The sequence below is a fragment of the Zonotrichia leucophrys genome, chromosome 13 (genome assembly GCF_028769735.1).
Source record: "Zonotrichia leucophrys gambelii isolate GWCS_2022_RI chromosome 13, RI_Zleu_2.0, whole genome shotgun sequence".
Taxonomy (NCBI): domain Eukaryota; kingdom Metazoa; phylum Chordata; class Aves; order Passeriformes; family Passerellidae; genus Zonotrichia; species Zonotrichia leucophrys.
In genome coordinates this window covers 1,947,274-1,966,649 of record NC_088183.1, presented here as the reverse complement: position 1 = coordinate 1,966,649, position 19,376 = coordinate 1,947,274, and the positions used below count along the sequence as shown (strand labels likewise).

The 19,376-nt window shown below is 54.2% G+C and overlaps 1 protein-coding gene across 4 annotated transcripts in view; it reads right to left on the bottom strand.

Moving 5' to 3' along the window:
• Nucleotides 1-19,376, bottom strand: part of SH3PXD2B (SH3 and PX domains 2B) — a 61,736-nt gene that overhangs the window by 38,817 nt on the left and 3,543 nt on the right. For all 4 annotated transcript variants that reach the window (XM_064724966.1, XM_064724969.1, XM_064724967.1 and 1 more), the window contains exon 2: nucleotides 12,133-12,213. In XM_064724966.1, coding sequence (XP_064581036.1) covers nucleotides 12,133-12,213 — 81 coding nt within the window. The remainder of the gene's footprint in view (nucleotides 1-12,132; nucleotides 12,214-19,376) is intronic.

The following is a 19,376-nucleotide window of genomic DNA, read 5'->3' as shown; positions in this document are numbered from 1 at the left end:
AGAGCTTGTGGCTGGAGAGGGGTGAGGAAAACAAGGCACAAACACTGCACAGCTGGCTGTGGTTAAACCCTGGAGGCACTGGAGAAACCCTGGAGGCACTGGGAGCAACTCTGGAAGAACTGGGAGCAACCCTGGAGGCACTGAGAGCATTCCTGGAGGCACAGGAGCATTTCTGGAGGCACTGGGAGCCCTCCTGCCCCTGCTGCAGCCCCAGCTGAGCATCCCTGGCTGCAGATCTCCCTGTGCTCAAGGCAGAGCTGCAGGCTGTGCTGTGCCAGCAGCACGTGCCTGGGCTGTGCCTCTGGCCAGAGCCCTCCCCAGCCATGTGATCCCTCCAAAGCCATCCAGAACTGCAGCCCAGCCCATCTCCAGCTCCCTTTGTGCCCTGCTCAGTGTGGGGAACCCTTCTCCTTGCTCCAGCCCAGCCCAGAAGCACCAGTACCACCCCCAGACCTGCACCATGCAGCCTGCAAGGAACAAATTGCTCTTTTTTTCCTTGCTGGAAGGAGGAAAAGGGGCTGCAGAGTGTCTGGAGCAGGCTCTGGCATGGACAGGAAGAGGAGAAGGTGGGGAAGGAGAGGGCAGGGGGGGATCCCATGGATCCCAGCCAGCCTGGCTGCCACATCACCCAGCCCTGGAGGAGGCACAGCCAACACCAGCCCAGCTCTCCTGGCCATGAGCCTGTGGGAAGAACTGCTGAAAACCTCACTCCAAGCAAAACAAAGCCAGCGCTGGCTGTGAGCACGGGAGGCAGCTTGGGATGGCACATCCAGGAGCACAGAGCCACAGAAACCCAGCCTGGGCTGAGGGATCCTCCTGAGCCGCACACACACAGAAAACACAGAACAGAGCAGAGAAAGAGGGAAAGAGCAGAGGAAAAGAGCAGAGACAGAGGCAGGGGATGCCAGCAGAGACAAGGGAGAGCTGGCAGGGCTCCAGCCTCTGGGGTTCCCTTTCTGTCCTCCCTGTCCTGCAGGATGGGGATGCAGCACAGCTGGCACACTGCTCCTGCCAAGGAAAGCCAGGGAAAGCAGCTCCTGCTCTGCAAAAGGGATGGGAAAAGGGTAAAAATGCAGCAACCCCACAAACCCTGGGGGAGGGACACCGGGATAGGCAGCAGAGGGTGCTCTGCAGGTTCCAGTGCCAGATTTTCCAGGTAGGGAGGCAAGGGGGTGGCATGGGGGTACTCCCACAAATTCTCTTTGCAGCAAAGGTTCCTGTCCAAGCTCCAGATAGGGCTGCTCCCATCCCATCCCATCCCATCCCTATACAATATACAATATATAATAAATATATAATGTATAATATATATACCATCCAATATACAATATACAATATATATACTATATACTATATACTATATAATATATAATATATAATATATAATATATAATATATAATATATAATATATAATATATAATATATAATATATAATATATAATATATAATATATAAATCCCATCCCAGCCAGGCTCCCAGGGTCAGGGGCAGCCAGGGCAGCAGAGATGCAGCCAGACACCAAACACAGCAGAGCACAGAGAGGCCAAGTCCTGCTCTCAGCAATGCACCCAGCCAGCCCAGGGAGAAAAAAAAAACCAGCAACAATTAATCTATTGTTTCTCCCCTTCCAAGATTATATTTAAGTATTTCTGACAGAGAAGGAGAAAGAAAAAGGCTGGAGTGGATGCAGTTTGAGGAATTCTGGTGTCTGCTATGACAGGGAAGCTGCTGTATCCCATTTTTTACTGATCCTTTACGGTTGGGAGAGGGATCCCAGGCCCTGGAGCCAGGGCTGGGGCACACAAACCCCAGTGGGGGATCCAGCCCAGGCTCCCACACCAGCACAGGGCACATTCATCCACATTTATCTGCACCAGCAACTAATCTTATCAGTTTGCTGTTTTCCTTAGCCAGGAATGTCTGGGCAGTGAGTCTGGAGCGAGGCAGACTCTGAGAACTCCCTGTCCCCATCCCGAGCTGTCCATTAACAGGGAAATACAAGAAAAACAAACCAGGATAACCCCCCAGGAATGGGCAGCCTGGAAAAGCAGCTTTGTACCAGCAGGCTGGCAGAGAGCTGCTTCATCAGCAGGAAAGCCCTGAGATAAAACCCTAATTAGAGCAATTAGGAGTGCTGCAGGGGATGCTGGGGACAGGGGAGCGTCCCTGCCCAGCAGGATCCTGGCAAGCAGAGGGTTTTGCCCCAAAAAGGAGCTGTAGGGCAGTGCCAGGGGGGTTCCCAGCATGCACACAGGGGGACCCCAGAGACCTGAACCCTGCACAGCCCCTGCAGCAGGACATGGCATTCCCAGCTGTGGGAACTCAGGACATCCCTCTGGCTGTGCTGGAGTGCCAGGACCCTGCCAGGGGCCCAGACACCCTGGCACAGAGCCCAGGACCCCTGTGCCTTTGATTTAGCCCTTGGAAAAAACAATTCCAACAATTCCAACCTTATATGAAGGATTACAAGCCACAAAAGTTTAAGCAGAATGAGAGTGAATTTATCACAGGGTGAAAAATAGAATTTTTGGGGTTTTTAGAATGGAGATTCAGGGGGAAAGATGGAGGAATCTGTCCAGCCTTTCTCCTTCTTCTTGGCCTCCACCTTCTGGGTGATGGTGGCACTTTTGGATTGGTTTAGAGTAGAAGCTCACTGTCTAACATAGGTGATAGGTATTAGGAAGTAATTGTAAATATTGTACACATAGTTTTTAGTATAAAAAGATAACACTGCCCTGGGAGGTGGCACCAGGGACCCTGTGTGGTCACACCCCACCCTGGGATTTGGGGATTTGCTCTCTTGGCTGGCAGAGGCTCAGCCTCAAACCACATTACTGCTGCTCTGTGCTCCAGCAGGACAGAGCTGCCCCAAGCCCTGGTACCCAGAGAGAGCAGCCAGCAGGGAAAAGGGCAAAAAAGGAGTTCAGCAAAAGGAGTTCAGCAAAAGGCTCCCCGGTCTGGGGGCAGAATCACAAGAGGCCCTTTGTGAGAAGGACAAACTGCTGTGGAGCAGGAGGAGCTGGGCCAAGGCTGCTCCCATCCCATCCCATCCCATCCCATCCCATCCCATCCCATCCCATCCCATCCCATCCCATCCCATCCCATCCCATCCCATCCCATCCCATCCCATCCCCACAGGGTGAGCTCAGAGGGGACAGCCCTGCACTGCCCCCCTGACCCCAGCTGGCCACCAGCACCAACTGGGGCCACCAGTGTCCCACTGGGGAGCTGGGAAAGGGACACAGCATGGGGGACACAGCTCCAGGCTGAGAACCAGGGACCTCTCAGAGTGTTCCTGCAGATCAAAGCGCTGGGATCAGCTGGTTTGGGAAAGCTCTGCCAAGCAACAGTCTGGGAAAGGGAAATCTGGCAGCAGCTCACAGGCTGTTTAGTCTCTCTGAGATCCTACAAGAGGCACCTTCCCTGCATCCTCAAGGGCTGTCTGAACAAACAGAGGGTGAAAAAAAAACCCACAGCAGCTCAGAAGACAGAGGGATTAACAGGGAGCAAGCTCAGATCCCAAATGTGTGGAATGAGAGAAGGGAAATGGGCAGGAACTGATGCCCAGGAAGTTCCACCTGAACACAGGGAAGAGTTTGTGCCCTGGTCAGTGCCCAGCCCTGGTCAGGGCTCCAGTGACACCAGCACTGGACACTGACCAGGGGAGAAACTCTTCCCTGTGTTCAGGTGGAACTTCCTGGGCAGACCCTCAGGGTCTGCAGTGCCCCTTTTTCCATCCCTGCATTGCCCTGGAGCTGCTCTTGGTGACATCACTGTGAAATCCTCCCTTGTGTGGGGACAAAAATCCCTCAATATTGGCTTTTCTGCTGCCTTGGAGCACGGGACAGCAGGGGAAATGGATGGTTTGGGTGCTTAGCAAGAAGTGTGATGCAAGAAGAGGGTCATGAGGCTGCTGTTCCTGCCCTGAGCTCGTGCTCAGCTCAGACCCTACCTTGTCCTGTCTGGATCCCTTCAGCTTCATCCACTCCCCCTGCCAGGGCAGGACCAGCCCAGCTCTCCTTTCTGTCTCCCACTCCCCCTCCAAGTGCACAGATGCACTCCTTGGGTGTGTGGGTGGTGCTCAGAGCAGTCTGTGCTGCATTTAACAATAGAACATTTAACAATAGAAACAGGTCCTGGCCATTTCACTAAAAATCCCCCACTCTGGGACACAGCACTCCTTCACACTGATTTACTGCTCTCCATCCTCAGCCTCTCCACAGGCAGCATCAATCAGATCAAACTGGCTCATTTTGGAGCCAGGGCTGCTGCCACATGATATAAATTGCAGGTCCTTCCCCCAGCAGAGTGGCTGTGTTAGATTGATTAAAAGCACGTGGAGATGCTGGGTCTCACTCAGGCCAGAGCCACAGAACCTCAGCAAGCCCCAGGGCACAGCAGGAACCTCCCCAGGCCCAGGAGAGGGGCCCTGGCAGGAGGGAGGAGATGAATTTCCAGAGCTTTTCCAATAATAAATATCTGGGGAGTGCAAGGGCATCATCTCACCCTGGCTCAGGGAGAGAGGAACAGGAAAACCTTCAACCATTGCATCATCCAAGGGCTGCCCCCAAAAATCCACACTGCATTGTCAGCACAAGCCCCCAAGGATGGAACTTTTATCCCGTCCATCTTTTTGGCTCGTTCCTCTCAGGATCAGAGCCTGCCTGGATGTGCTTGCCCAGGGCTGGGAGGGCTGTCCTGCAGCTGCTCTGCCAAGGTTCCAGGGGGAAGGAGCCATGGGGTGCCAGGAGGGGTGAATGGGCACAGAACAGGCTCAGAGCCAGCCCTGCTTTGCCCTGGGTGCAGCTGGAACAAGGCAGCATCCAAGGGAACAGGAGGAGAGGGACTCACAGCAAAGTGGGAGAGGGAGATGGGCTTGGAACAACCCAGGAGCCATGGAGAGCTGCTCCCAACCTGGAGTAAGTCAGGAACCATGGAATGTTGTTCCTAGTCTGGAATAAGCCATGGAGAGCTGCTCCCAACCTGGAATAAACCATGGAGTGCTGTTCCCAACCTGGAATGAGCCATGGAATCCTGCTCCCAGTCTGGAATAAACCAAAAGCCATGGACTCCTATTCCCAACCTGGAATAAGTCAGGAACCATAGAGAGCTATTCTCAACCTGGAATAAATCAGGGGTCATGGAGATCTGTCCCCTGCCTGGGATAAACCATGAAGTCTTGTTCCCAGCTAGGAACAAACCAAGAGCCAAAGAGAGCTGTTCCCTCCCTGGAATGGGCCATGGACTCCTATTCCCAACCTGGAATAAGCCATGGAATCCTGTTCCCAGTCTGGAATAAACCAAGAGCCATAGAGTGCTATTCCTATCCTGGAATAAATCAGGGGTCATGGAGTCCTGTTCCCAGTCTGGAATAAGCCATGGAGTCTTGTTCCCAGCCTGGGATGGGCCATGGAGAGCTGTTCCCAGTCTGGAATAAGCCACAGAGAGCTGCTCCCAACCTGGGATAAGCCACAGAGTCCCATTCCCAACCTAAAATAAGCCATGGAGAGCTGTTCCCAGTCTGGAATAAGGCATGGAGCTCCCAGCCCTGCCCCAGCCAGGCTGTAGCTCAGGGATGTGCAGCTGATCCCTCCTGCCCAGCCCTGCAGCGTGTCCTGGCTCTGTCCTGGCTCTGGGAATGCTCCCCCAGCCCCATGCAGGGAGCTGAGCCCAGGGCAGCCCCAGCTCTGCCAGGCCCAGGAGGTGCCAGCCCAGGCCAGGCCGAGCCCCTGAGCTGCCCTGGCTCTGGGAATGTGCTGGCTGCTCTGCCAAGGGCTGGAACGCTATAAATGGGAGACATTTGGAGAGAGGAAACACAAAGGAGCCAACTTTTAACTAGGCTGAAGTGCACTGGGCTGTGCATGTTCTTTGTGGAGGAGAGTGCTGAAGGTCTTTGATGCACTGCTGGAAAAACACTGGCTCTTCCTTCTGCAAACAGAAAAAGCCCTTATTTAATGGAAACTCTTTTCTCCTGAGCTCCAGGATGGGAATTCACTATTCCTACACTTGTGCAAGGGGTGTTGGAGCCCGTGGCTCTGAATGCAGCCTGGCCACAGCAGTTGCTGGGGCTCTGTTGGAGGAAGCTGTGGGTTCTCCCCTGCCCTCAGTCACGCAGGGCCTGTCCTGCTCCAGCTGCCTGAGAGAGAGACAGAGATCCTGCTGATTTATTTCTGTGGGAGGCTGAAACCACCGAGCTCACTGCACACGCAACTGCCCAGAATTGTGCTGAACTCCATAAACCCTGGAGGGGGGAAAAAAAAGAAAAAAAAAACAATCCCCAAAGTGTTGAAATAAGATTCCTGTTACGAAAGAACTGCTGAGAGAGCCCTGTCTGTTTACCATGCCTGGACACACAAAACCCTGCCTGGCTGAGCTGCCTCAGGGCTCTGCCATCAAAGAGGCCGCCCAGAGCAGGAGAGGGGATCCAGGCTGGCATTGCCAGGGCAGGAATGAGACAGGAGAATGGGGATCCAGGCTGGCATTCCCAGAGCAGGAATGGCCCAGGAGAGGGGATCCAGGCTGGCATTGCCAGGGCAGAGCCAGGAGAAGGGATCCAGGCTGGCATTGCCAGGGCAGAGCCAGGAGAGGGGATCCAGGCTGGCATTGACAGGGTAGGAATGGCCAAGGAGAATGGGGATGCAGGCTGGCATTGCCAGGGCAGGAATGAGACAGGAGAGGGGATCCAGGCTGGCATTGCCAGGGCAGAGCCAGGAGAGAGGAGCCAGGCTGGCATTCCCAGAGCAGGAATGAGCCAGGAGAGGGGGATCCAGGCTGGCATTCCCACCTGCTGGAGCCCAGAGAGAGGGGGATCCAGGCTGACAATCCCAGAGCAGGAATGGCCCAGGAGAATGGGGATCCAGGCTGGCATTGCCAGGGCAGAGCCAGGAGAGGGGATCCAGGCTGGCATTGCCAGGGCAGGAATGAGACAGGAGAGGGGATCCAGGCTGGCATTCCCAGGGCAGGAATGAGCCAGGAGAGGGGATCCAGGCTGGCATTCCCAGGGCAGGAATGGCCAAGGAGAAGGGATCCAGGCTGACAATCCCAGAGCAGGAATGGCCCAGGAGAATGGGGATCCAGGCTGGCATTCCCAGGGCAAGAATGGCCAAGGAGAAGGGATCCAGGCTGGCATTCCCTCCTGCTGGAACCCAGGAGAATGGGGATCCAGGCTGGCATTCCCAGAGCAGGAATGAGCCAGGAGAGGGGGATCCAGGCTGGCATTCCCACCTGCTGGAGCCCAGGAGAATGGGGATCCAGGCTGGCATTCCCAGGGCAGGAATGGCCAAGGAGAAGGGATCCAGGCTGGCATTCCCTCCTGCTGGAACCCAGTGCTTGCTGCTCTCTGCCCTCCACATCAGGAGCATGTAGATAACACTCACTTCACCTCTGAGCACTCCTGCCAGGAGCCTGGGGTAAACAATGGAGGAGGAGGAGGAAAAAGTGGAGGAGGAAGGGAAGGAGACAGAGGAAGGCAAGCTCTGAGCTCACAGTAATGGAAGCAAGAGGCTCATTTTAATTTTTCAAGCCTCCAAGTGCCTGGAACAAGCTGATGAGAACAATTCCTCTTTGTGTGCCAGCTCCAGCTTTCAGAGCCCATTGAGTGTGCTGGATTATCCAGAGCCTCTCAGGCTCCTTCAGAGCCAGACTTTCCCCTTTGCCTGCCTCTGCCTGGTGCCTGTGTGCACACAACAGGTGAGGAACCCCTCCAGGAGCACCAGGCTCTGCTCCACATGGACATGGCAGGCACAGGCCACTGCCTGCTGCCAATTCTCTCATGGAAGCAGGCACCACTTCAACAGACTATTTATTTTCTGGTGTTGCACACCAAGCTGCTGGCCCCAGGGCTGCAGGACTCGCTCCAAGATGACACAGCTCCAGGTGGGTCAGAGCTGAGAGCTTCCAGCAAAGAACCTGAAGGAGCTGTTGAACATATGGACAAACAAGAGAGCTGGGAAACACACTGGATGGATGCACAGACAGACAGGAATGGGAGGGAGAGGCACAGCCAATTTTAGAGTTGTTCAAATTCCCAGTTTTTCTGTCCCTGAATTGTGCAGGGAGCACCTTTAGCCCAGCCTGTGCTGTGTCTGCAGCCTTGGCCTCAAAATGAAAGCTCTGAGCAGAGAAGCAGCCACAGAGCATCATCATCCTCAGGGGCTGAAGGGTCTGACTAAAGGGGAAATGCCTTGGGGCAACCTGTGCCAAAGAGGGGAACCCTAAAACATGCCAGGGGGGTCAGGCTGTGCTGCAGGGAACAGGGACAGGAGGAGAGGGAACCTGAGAGAGGCTCAGGGTGGGCACAGCAGGAATTTCCCCATGGAAAGGGGGCTCAGGCACTGGAACTGCCCAGGGAGGGTTGGATCCCCATTCCTGGAGGTGGCACTGGGTGCTCTGGGCTGGGGACAGGGTGGAGATCAGACACAACTTGGATTTGATGGTATCAGAAATGTTTTTCCGACCTCAGTAATTTGGGATTCTGAGAATTCAAACCTCAATAATTCTGGGATTCTGAGAATGTGGCTGCAGCCAAAAGGCAGAAGATGCTGAGGACATGTACTGGGGCTCCATGGGGGCTGGTAAGAGCAGGAAAGGTGTGAAAGGGTTGGGTCTGGGGTGTTTTAGCAGAGCAGCAAGACATCAGTGGCTCTCGGTCACATGAAGAGCTCAAGTGACTGCCAGCCGTGCCTGCTGAACTCAGAATGACAAAGGGGGGAAAAAATGCTTCCTTCTGGGGGTTTCCACGAGAAACCACAGGAGACCAGCCAGAATCTGTTCTCTATGCAGCAGTGGCACTCCTGGCAGCCTGTGGTTTCAAGAGGATCCTTCCAAGGAACTCGTCAGGGGAGCATCCCACAGGCACTGCAGAGCTTCTGCACCTCCCAGGCAGGAGCAGACCCTGATCCTCTCCCTCTGCCCACCACAGAGGCCACTCCAGTGCCTGATTTCCCCCTTCCATGCCAGCTGACATTCCCAGCACCCTGCAAGCCCCAATCCCATCCCTTTGTTTCTCAGGAACAGCATCCATCTGCTGCCAGCAGCTCACATCTGGAATTGTGAGTGTTGAGAAAGAGCCTCAGTCCTGTTGGAAGGAAATTATTCCTCCAGCCAAGGGGTTTATGCAGAACTGAGTTTAGCATTTGGAGTTAGAAATTTACTACAAATCCTGCAGTTACACCAGGTTTTAGAACTCGGAATTACAGTTTTATCTTCCTTCATTCCTAAAAGGCTGCCCTGATGTAAATTGCCACCTGAGAGAAAATCTTCAGTGAGAAAAGGAGGAGAGGCAGAGGATCTGCAGAGCAAAACCCCTCCTGAGCACAAGAGAGAGCCCAGGGTGGAGCTGACCCCCAGCTCCAGAATCTCACCCTGATTTCAGCACTGGAGTGGTGACCCCAGAGCAGGAAAAGGCACGGCCTGAGCACTTCCCAAGGGATCAGAGCCACCACTGACTGCATCTGCCCAAACTGCTGGCTTGGCTCCAGGAGGAAGCAGCTGGGCTCAGCTGAGGGTGAGCAGGGCCACCAGCCCTTGGGGAGAGGTGACAGCATCCTGTGGGACACTGCTGTGGCACAAGGCATGGAAAGAGCCAAGCAGGCAGAAAAAGGAGGTCCTGCCACCCTTGGAAGAGAAAGGCAGGGTGGTGGTGCTTGGAAAGGTGCAGCAGCCACGAGCTGGGAACCTGGAATTGTGCAGGACAGAACCTGGAATTGTGCAGGACAGAACCTGGAATTGTGCAGGACAGAACCTGGAATTGTGCAGGACAGGGCCAGGTTTGGGTACCAAGGACAGGAAAGGGAAGGGTTCTGCAAGGCCACAGCACTCAGGAAAAGCCCCAAATGCTCCTGGCTGGAAGCTGTGGCATCACTGTGACCAGCAAGGTGACTTCTGGCACTGCTCATCCCAGCATGGGGAATGCAGCTGCTCTGCTGTCTCCAAGGCAAAGGGATTTCCCCATGGAAAGGGGGCTCAGGGCAGGCTCAGGGTGGGCACAGCAGGAATTTCCCCATGGAAAGGGGGCTCAGGCACTGGAACTGCCCAGGGAGATTTGGAGAGCCCATCCCTGGAGATGTAACCTGGAAGTGGCACCTGGAGGATTTAGTACTCAATGAGCAGTTTTAGAACAAGGTTTCTTGAGTATCTACCTTGAACCAACATATCCCAAGAAGTGCCAAGTTCTACATGGGTATTACATCTTTTGGGCAGCCTATTCTCTCTTCTAATTGCTAAAGATTTGTGTCTTTGAATTTGTATCTTTGAATATCTTTGTAGATGATAATGAGCACTCAGAGCTCCGGGCTGGGGACAAGGTGGGGATGGGGCACACCAAGAGTTTGGAGCTCTTTTCCAGCCTCCAGGATCCTGTGGATCCAGCCTGCAGGCTTCACTCCTGCTCAGTCTGTGTTTGCAGTGTCCTCCTGCCTGCCTGGGATGGGGAGCACACTTTTCCCCTGGCTCTGCTCTCAGCACTCTCCGTGTTTTCCTTGGCCCTGCTCCTGCAATAATTGTTCAGCCACCATGGAAGGTGACCAATGATTCAGCTGTGGATTCATTGGGAACACCAGGAGGAACTCCCCAGTCACCCCACGGGGCTGCAGCATCTCCCCAGCCCCACCAGGCTCCTCTCTCCCACTTGGATCCAGGATTTTCCACATCCCTGACAGCCAAGGAGGGTGCACCAACCTTTCCCCTGCTCTTTTAAAAAACAAACCCTGCTCAGCCCCTGGCAGGAGCATGGAAAGTGCAGCCAGAGCCACTGGGAACACTGGTATTAAATGAACAAATATCCTGACCCCAACATGCACGTACTGGGGTTGCTCAAGGCTGTGAGCCTGAATCAGCCTGGATGGGTTTTCCCTGGATAACAATGACAGACAGATTCTTGACACAGAGCTCACCTGCAGCTCAAATTTCCAATTCTCCCTCCAGCACATCAAAAAGATCATCAGAACTAGACCTAGGAAAAATATTTTCCTCTCTTGCTGTTTTCAGAAGCAGCTGAAGCGTTTCAGTCCCACACTCATTTTGGTGGGGGGCTGTGTGGAATTTTCCCTTTTTTTAAAATAACCAGAGGCATGAATAATTTCCAGCATGGAAAACTTCTGCCTGAAGAGCTAAAACTGGCCCAGAATCATGCAAGAGTCACACAAGAGAGGCCTCCAGCAATGGCACCAGTCATGCCACCAAGCCTACCCAGAGCATTTTTTTCCAGTGTGCTCAGAGGATCTGTTTCACTCCTCACCTCCCAATCCAATTTGCACTGTCCTGCAGCACGAGTTTAAAACAAGGACACCAGGAAGCATGTGTGATAAGGGGGAAGGAAGGGAAAAACCACAGCTTCTTTCATTCTTTCAACAGAGCCAAAAAGGAGTGGCTGCTATAGTATTTTTTTTCATTTTTCTAATATTTTTTCATTTTTTTAAAGACAAAACTGCAGGGAACACCAAAGGGAGGAGATGTTTGCCTTAAACTTTCCCACCTCCACCACGATACACATCTATATGTATTTATAAAGGATATAAACTGCTTCCAAAGGTGTTTTGCAGAGTGCCTGACTCCAGTTGTGACATTTTTCAAGGATTGTGCACAGCTCCAGCCAGGATGGAGGGGAGGGATGGAGGAGCACAGCCAGGATTCCCCACAGCCCTTCCCCAGCCCAGGGAACCAGCACAGACACCCCAAAGGGATCTGGGGGCACAGACACCCCAAATTCTGTGCCCCAGCCAGAGGAATGAGCCCGGAGCACCATGAAGAGGAGATGCTGCAGAGAAGGAAGCACGAGTTCCATTTCCTTCCAGCCCTGGCTGCTGCCCAACAGCTGTTCCTTATTTATTTACTTTCATATTTCCTTGGTTACACAAGCGGCTGCTCGCAGCTTTAACCCCTGCACTGCCAGGGCTGGGCCAGCCAGGCTGAGCTGTCACCTCAGCGGGCTCACAGCCCCTCACTCAGGTGTCCTGCAGGGCAGGGACAGGGCTGAGAGCAGCATCTGCCCCATCCCAGACTCTCATCCGCTCCAGGTAGAGCCCAGGAGCATCCCCAGCACTCACTCCTGTCACACCCCCAGCCCTCCTGTCACACCCCCAGCCCTCCTGTCCCCACCCCAGCCCTCCTGTCATCCCCTCAGGGTTCCCCACCTGCAGGTCGAAGAACTTGCTGTACCGTCTGTAAATGACCTCGGTGGCTCCATTGGACCAGGTGACCTTGATGATGTACACCTGCAGGGAACAGAGGCACAAATCAGCGTGAGGAACCCCAAAAAAGCCCCACCACAACCCAAAAACTGCCAGTGCACTTGGGTGACGAGCAGGGGAAGGCTTCAGATCGATTCAGCCACACCACAACAGAGGTGAGGGGAAATTATTGAGCTGCAGTTTAACCAAAAGTTTGTTTCTGGTGGTGGACTGAGCTCTGTGGCCCTGGAGAGGGGCACACACTGAGTGTGAGGTGACAATTCTGTGTAAAAACACAGCACAAATCCCTCCAGACAGCACTAAAAACCCAGTTAAAACTAAACCCTGGAACCCCATTTACAGCTGCAGCACCAGAGCTGATGCTGAGATCCAAGGGCAGCACCTGCACCAGCCTGGCTGCTGCAAATGGCACTGCAACAGCCCAAAGCCCCAGGGTCTGCAACTCCACCTGCTTGGGCTTGGGTTTCTGACACCTGCAGGGGTGGAAATCAGTGTCCTGATCCCTAAAATGCCACAGGACCAGCCCCAGTCACTGCAGGTCATTCACAGACCCCAGGACCAGGCTCTAACTGGTGATGAATGCAAAACAAAACACCAAACCCGGCCCATTTCAGCACAAAACACCAAACCCAGCCCACTTCAGCACCAATTCTTCAGTGAAGGACAACAAGCACATCACAGAATGAGGCAATTACTGATCTCATGTCCTCTCTGTTTCAGAGAAAGCAGAGATAACCCTTGGTGAGGTGCCAGTGTAACACCCAAGTGACACAAATCTCAAATTGATAACAGATTGACTGAGCAGAACCCAGGGTATTTTTTTTCCTCCTAACTCAAGTCCTTATTTCCATCAGAAATTCAAGCATCAGTTCCTTGAGGAAGGACCAAAACACTCAGACACCCAGGTGAAGGGACCTGCTGGAACTGCTGCTAGCAAAATCAAGCATCAAGGCTCTTAAAAGCTGATGGTTTGGTATTTAAAACAGAATCCCTCAGGAGTTTCACAAGGTTTTCCCCACTGAGATTCCCATTTTTCCAGATTCTGGAATGAGATCAATATCCTAAACCAGTATCCAAACTCAAACACCAGGACAGCACAACACTCAGTTATTTGAGTTTATCAAAGCTACTCAAATCCTGCACTGAAAATCTCACCTCAAATCTCACTGTGCTGCTCAGAGGGCTGGCACAGCCTGAGCCACCAAGGTGGGGACACTCCTGAGGGTGACAAACTCTTCCCAGTGCAATCAGCTTCACATTAAGACAGAAAATGAGGCAGCAAAAGGGACCAAGTTCTTACTGCTAAAATAAATAACTTCCCTATTTCAAACCAGTAATTCAAGGTCCACTTTTGTTGAATTTGGGTTGGGTTAGAAGGGACCTTAAAGATCTCCCTGGCAAGGCAGGGACACCTTCCACTGTCCCAGGGTGATCAAACACCTGCCTTGGGCACTGCCAGGGATCCAGGGGCACTCTGTGCCAGGGCCTGCCCACCCAATATCCCACCTAAACCCAGTCCCTCAGTCTGGAGCCATTCCCTGCTCTGCTTTCACTCCCAAACTCTTATTTTGAGATGAAAAACCCTCACTTCCTCCCTATAAACACAGATGGATTCTCCAAGACAACATCTGCTCCAGCTGTGGAGGCCACGCTGTGCTCCAAGGGAGGCAGCACTCCCCCAGCAATCCAAGGGTTAACCTGGTGCTAACACAGGTTCAAACTCCTTCACCCTCTGCCCAGGACTCGATGCAGGGCCAGCATGAGCTCATGTGGGCTGGGAGCTGAGCTGTATCCCAGTTTTGTCAGCAGTCCCCAGCCCTGCTCGGGTTATATCACTGCTGGCTGCCTGCCTGCACTGAGCCTTCCACTGGGGCAGCAGCAGCAGCCAGCTCCTCCTCATTGTTTATTCCCACCCTGCCTTTATTTGGAGTCAACAGCTCATTAGACTGGGATTTTAATCAGGATGTGGACAGACAGAGCCAGAGTCATTCAGAGCTCTTGAGGGTAATGAAGGCACGAGGGCACCCCAGGCTCTCCCGTGGCCTCTGCAGCATTTCTGCTCTCTGCTGCTGTGCTGAAATGCACAACTCCCAGGGCTCAGAGAAGAGCTCCTCGCACATCCCTTTCCAGCAGCAGAAAGGTCTCCAGAGGTTTCTCCTTAACCTACTTATGGACAGCAGAGAAGATGGGGGAGCCCGCAGGAACAGCAGCTCCTCAGCATCTATCAAACCTGGGGAAAGCCAAGGTTCCTCTCTGCTGGTGGATATTCCTCATCTTTCCAACAGCCCATCCCAGATCTTGGTCTCTCCCAATATCTAATCCAGTCCCTGCTGTCTCAGAAATAAAAAATCCACCAGAAAACACAACCCTGGTGCTCCCCTCACCTAACAAGTGCAGGTTTGGGAAGGTTTGAACACTGCACTCACCCAGTGAGCATTTCCACTGCACATGAGGCACTGAGCTCCCACAGACCCAAAATCCCTTCCTCAGTGCTTTTGGAAGGCACTTTCAACAACCAAAACAGCTTTAAAACCACTGCCCTTGCTCTGAAGTTTCCCCTCCTGGCCTGGCACTGCCCCACGTCCTGCCAGGAGCAGCCACCATGAAGCAGCAACCCAAATAACCCAAATGACCCAAATAACCCAAATTTTGTGCCAGTAGGAGCCATCCCATCAGCTGCCCCGAGACGAGGCTTTTTCCCAGCCCAGGATATGTGCAAGCAGTTATTCCATGGGTCTTTTTCACTGAGGAACCACCTGCAGGGCTTTTCCATGGAGAGGAGAATAGAAGGGATCCCCCAGGGCTGTGCCCCCACAGGGATGGGGCTGGCACTTGGATCCTCTCCAGGGATTCCTGAGGCTGGATCCACAGGGGCTTGGGCTGGGCCCCTGGCCAAAACCAACAGCTGAGGTATCCAAATTCCAAAAGTCCAAATATTCAAATACCCAAATATCCAAATACCCAAAAATCACCTGCAGCCCTTCCTGGGCCAGCTGGGGGGTGTGAGCAGGGAAGGGAAGGAGCTGAGTCAGTGGAACCCAGGAATGGAGGCTGCTCTCCCTCCCTCCCTGTGGAAAGGAACACCCTGCCCTCCTCCCAGCCCTGGAAACCTCCGTGCTGGCAGGCACAGAAGGCACAGGGGCAATTTCTGAGGTGGATCTGGTTTAATGCCAGCTCAGAGGAGCATTGATCATGATCACCAAACCCTCTCTGTGCTCCCATCCCTGGGAGGGCAGAGATGGAACAGATCCCTCACAGAAAATGGAAACTTGGACATGCAGAAGTGGAGTTCAGCAGACTCCACTGGAATTGGGCTCCCAAACTCCTTGGGATCCCTACAGCACAAGGAAATGGTGACAAATTAAGTATTTAAAAGTGACCCATTGAGCAGTGTGACATCAGGGCCACCAAGCACTGCCCAAGGCTCTCCTTGGTCACACAAAATGCCCTAAATGGAAATATAACATGGATAAAAGGCCCAGGGGATCCTGCAGCCTTCCCTTGGTGCCCTCCATCACCACCCAGCATCTGTCACTGCTGTCCCCTGCCCAGCACCTCTGTCAGAGGGAGAACAGCCCGTGGAAAACGGGGCTGAAAACCTTTGGAAGGGAAGTGTCAGGAAATGACAGCTTGCTGCAAGAAATGCAGGTGGCAGCTGGCCAAGCACAGCAGAGCTGTCAGAGGAGCCCAGGGGAACACTCTGAGAGCCAGGGGGATCCAGGACATCCCTCGTGGGCAGGAGGGAGCTCCTGGAGGCTGCAGAGCCAGCTCAGACCCAGCAGAGCCACGGCAGTCACGGGGACAGAGGGGTGAGGAGCCAGTGAGAATCTGAAAAGGGCAGCCAGAGATTTAATTATTTTTTTCTTTCTTTTCCTCTTGAAGAGATGAAGCAGAGAGCCCTGGGAGCAGCCAGCCCTGGGAGCAGCCAGCCCAGCAGTGTTTTTGCAGGGACTGCTGGAAATCCCTGGTGCTGCACCCAGCAGTGGCTCCTGGTGACTCCCAGTGCCCTCAGGGACCAAGGATCCATTCCCAAATCCTCCATCCTGCCCTGCCCAAACTCCCTCACAACAGCACGGGGAGAGAGAGAGGAGCTGATTCAAACTGCTGACTCGAGGCAAGGAAATTAAGAACAGATACTGAGAAAAAAATAAAAAATAAAATAACAGAGCCAGTTTCCCGTTCTTGAACACGAGGCCGTGTGACCTCGCAGCAGAATCACTCCTGGACTCCCTGCATAAACACACCAGGACAAGCTGGGGAGCAGCCTGGACTGCTCAAATGTGAGCAGGAAAAAGGCAGGGTGAAGGTGAGGAAAACCCAGAGCTGCACTTTCAGCTTCTCTCCTCTCCTACAGGAGTTTTGCAAAGCTTTTCACGGAGATTTGCACGGCATCCTGGCTGGGGGGGACACACAAAAACCCCACAAGGAAGGATGTGGGAGAGGGGGCAGCAGCCTGGGAACTCTGCCTGGCACCAGGCAGCGAGTCCAGCCCAAGCTCAGCAGCATCCAGAATGCAGATGGAGCCCAGGGGCAGCTCAGCCTCCCCAGCATCAGCTCAGGGCCTTCCCTGAGGGATCCCAGAGCAGCTCAGTCACCCCAGCATCAGCTCAGGGCCTTCCCTGAGGGATCCCAGAGCAGCTCAGCCTCCCCAGCATCAGCTCAGGGCCTTCCCTGAGGGATCCCAAAGCAGCTCAGCCACCCCAGCACCAGCTCACAGCCTTGTCTGAAGGATCCCAGAGCCTCCCTATGCCCAGAGCAGCTCAGCCACCCCAGCATCAGCTCAGGGCCTTCCCTGAAGGATCCCAGAGCTTCCCTGTGCCCAGCACCAGCTCAGCCACCCCAGCACCAGCTCAGGGCCTTCCCTGAAGGATCCCAGAGCTTCCCTGTGCCCAGAGCTCCCCCACACAGCCATGGGCAGGGGGGACAGCAACCCCATGGTCCCTTGGAATGACACCTCCAGGCAGTGCAGGGACACCAGGGAAGGTCCCAGGCTCCAGCAGGGCTCCTGCAGCAGCTCCAGACACTGCAGCCTGAGCTGTCTGCAGAGCTGTTTGCAAAGCTCAGAGCCTGTGTGGTCTCAGGCCCAGGGGGACTCTGCACAATGAACCTCTCTGTGGAAAACTGCACATATTTAAAGCATCTTTCAGCAGCAAAGAGGAAAAGCATCAGTCAAAGGCGTCAGGCTTTTGATTTCACCCACGCTGAAACGTGGTGACCCTGGAATGAGGGGAGATGTGAGAGCCTCACCCTCCCTCTGGAAACCCAAAGGGGCAGAGAAACCACAGGAGCTGAGCAATGCAGCCAAGCCAGAGTGGGTTTAACACAGAAAAGGGAGTGGGAAATCGTAAGAGGAAAAGAAAAAAAAAAAAAAGGAAAAAAAAAGGAGGGAGGTGGCTGGAAACAAAGAAAGTTCTTGGCACCAAGCTGCTGTGCTTGGCCCCTGTCCATCAGCCCTCACTGCTGCAGGGCTGGGGAGGGGACAGGGGATGCCAAAGCTGGGGGCAGCAGAGGGACAGCCAAGGCCCAGCTGGGTGGGCAGACAGCTCGTGACCCCCTAAACCCTGCTTTGTGCCTGGGGAGCTGGGAGGAACAGGCTGGCATGGGAAGGTGTTCCAGCTGCTGCAGGGCACCAGGGATGCTGCCCTGGGCTCTGGGGCACAGGGGAGGCAGAAACAGCAAGGCAGGGCTGGAAAAAGGGCAGGCAAAATCTCAGCACAGCCAAGGCAGGGCTGGAACACCAGGGCAGGCAGATCCACAGCACCAGCCCTGTTACCAGCCCTGCCTTGGCTGGAGGAGCAGGGCAGGCAGATCCTCACCACTAACCAAGGCAGAGTTGGGTAACAGGGCTGGGTGCAGCAGCACATCCTCACCACCAGCCCAGGCAGCCTGAGCACACAGCCAGCACTGCAGAGCAGCCTCCTCTCCCCTCTCCCCAGCTCATCCCTTGGATTTTTTGCTCTGTAGCCTCTTCCCCCAGCTGTTGTACAGCCTGGCAGGGCACAGCACTGCTGAGATGGCCAGGGCACAGCCACCAGGCTGGGAGCCCCAGGGACAGCCCAGCAGAGGCTGCTCAGAGCCCTCAGGCACACAGCAATGCAGCCAGCCTGCCCCAGCCCCTCTGAAGGTCACACAGATGGATTCTCCTGTTTCCTGTCCCCCACTGCCACAGGAAGGCAGAGACACCCTCCAAACAAAGCTGGGGGATCAAGGTCAGAGAGCTCGGGGCAGGCAGAGGCCAGGGATGGCCCCAGGGCTGCTGGAACTCAGTGTGAGCATCAGCTGGACCTGAGTGTGAGCATCATCTGGAACTGAGTGTGAGCACCACTGGCACTGAGTGTGAGCATCATCTGGAACTGAGTGTGAGCACCACTGGCACTGAGTGTGAGCATCAGCTGGAACTGAGTGTGAGCATCAGACCTGAGTGTGAGCATCAGCTTCCCCCACGGAGCTGCTCCTGACAGCAGCCAGGGGCCAGGCAGGATTTGGCCCTTCCACATTCAAGCTTTTCAACAGCCTTGAGAAACGTGGCTGGGGAAGGAAAACAAAGCAGAGTTGGAGTCTGAGTGCTGGTTTTTATCCACAAAGATGAGAGTGCTCCATGCTCAGCTCTGCTGAGAGGAGAGGAGGAAAGCCTGGTGAGATCTGGAGCAGAGCAGGGTCAGGCACAAGGACAGGGCAAAATTCCAACCAAATTCCCTGCCTTGTTGGGACAGCATCATCCAGCTGACAGGAAATGGGATGAGACAAGGCACAACCACAGGATACAGCAGCAAACCACCACTGAGGATGCTGAGAAAGCCCTCAAAGCTTTAGAGGCCACCAGGAGTCAGGCTGCAGCTTCCCCTGGCTCTCTCCCACTCCTAGTTTGGTTATCTGGGGACACCACACTGCATAGATTTCACACTACTCATGCCAGCCTCCTCCTTCCTCTCTCAGCTGCCCACAGGACGTTCCCACATTCCAAGGGCATGGTCACCCTTCCATGAGACAGCACGGGGAGAAGTCATCTCTGCCACCCTAACAACCAGAATGATGCACAAGGGCAGAAATAACTCCCAAAATCCAGGGGAATAACTCAGCTGCTCAAGGTGACACCGTGCCAGGGCCACCAGCTCTGCTCCAGCTGGGACCACAAAACAACATCCATGGTGCTCCTCAGAAGCACCTTCAGCTCATAAATACAAGGC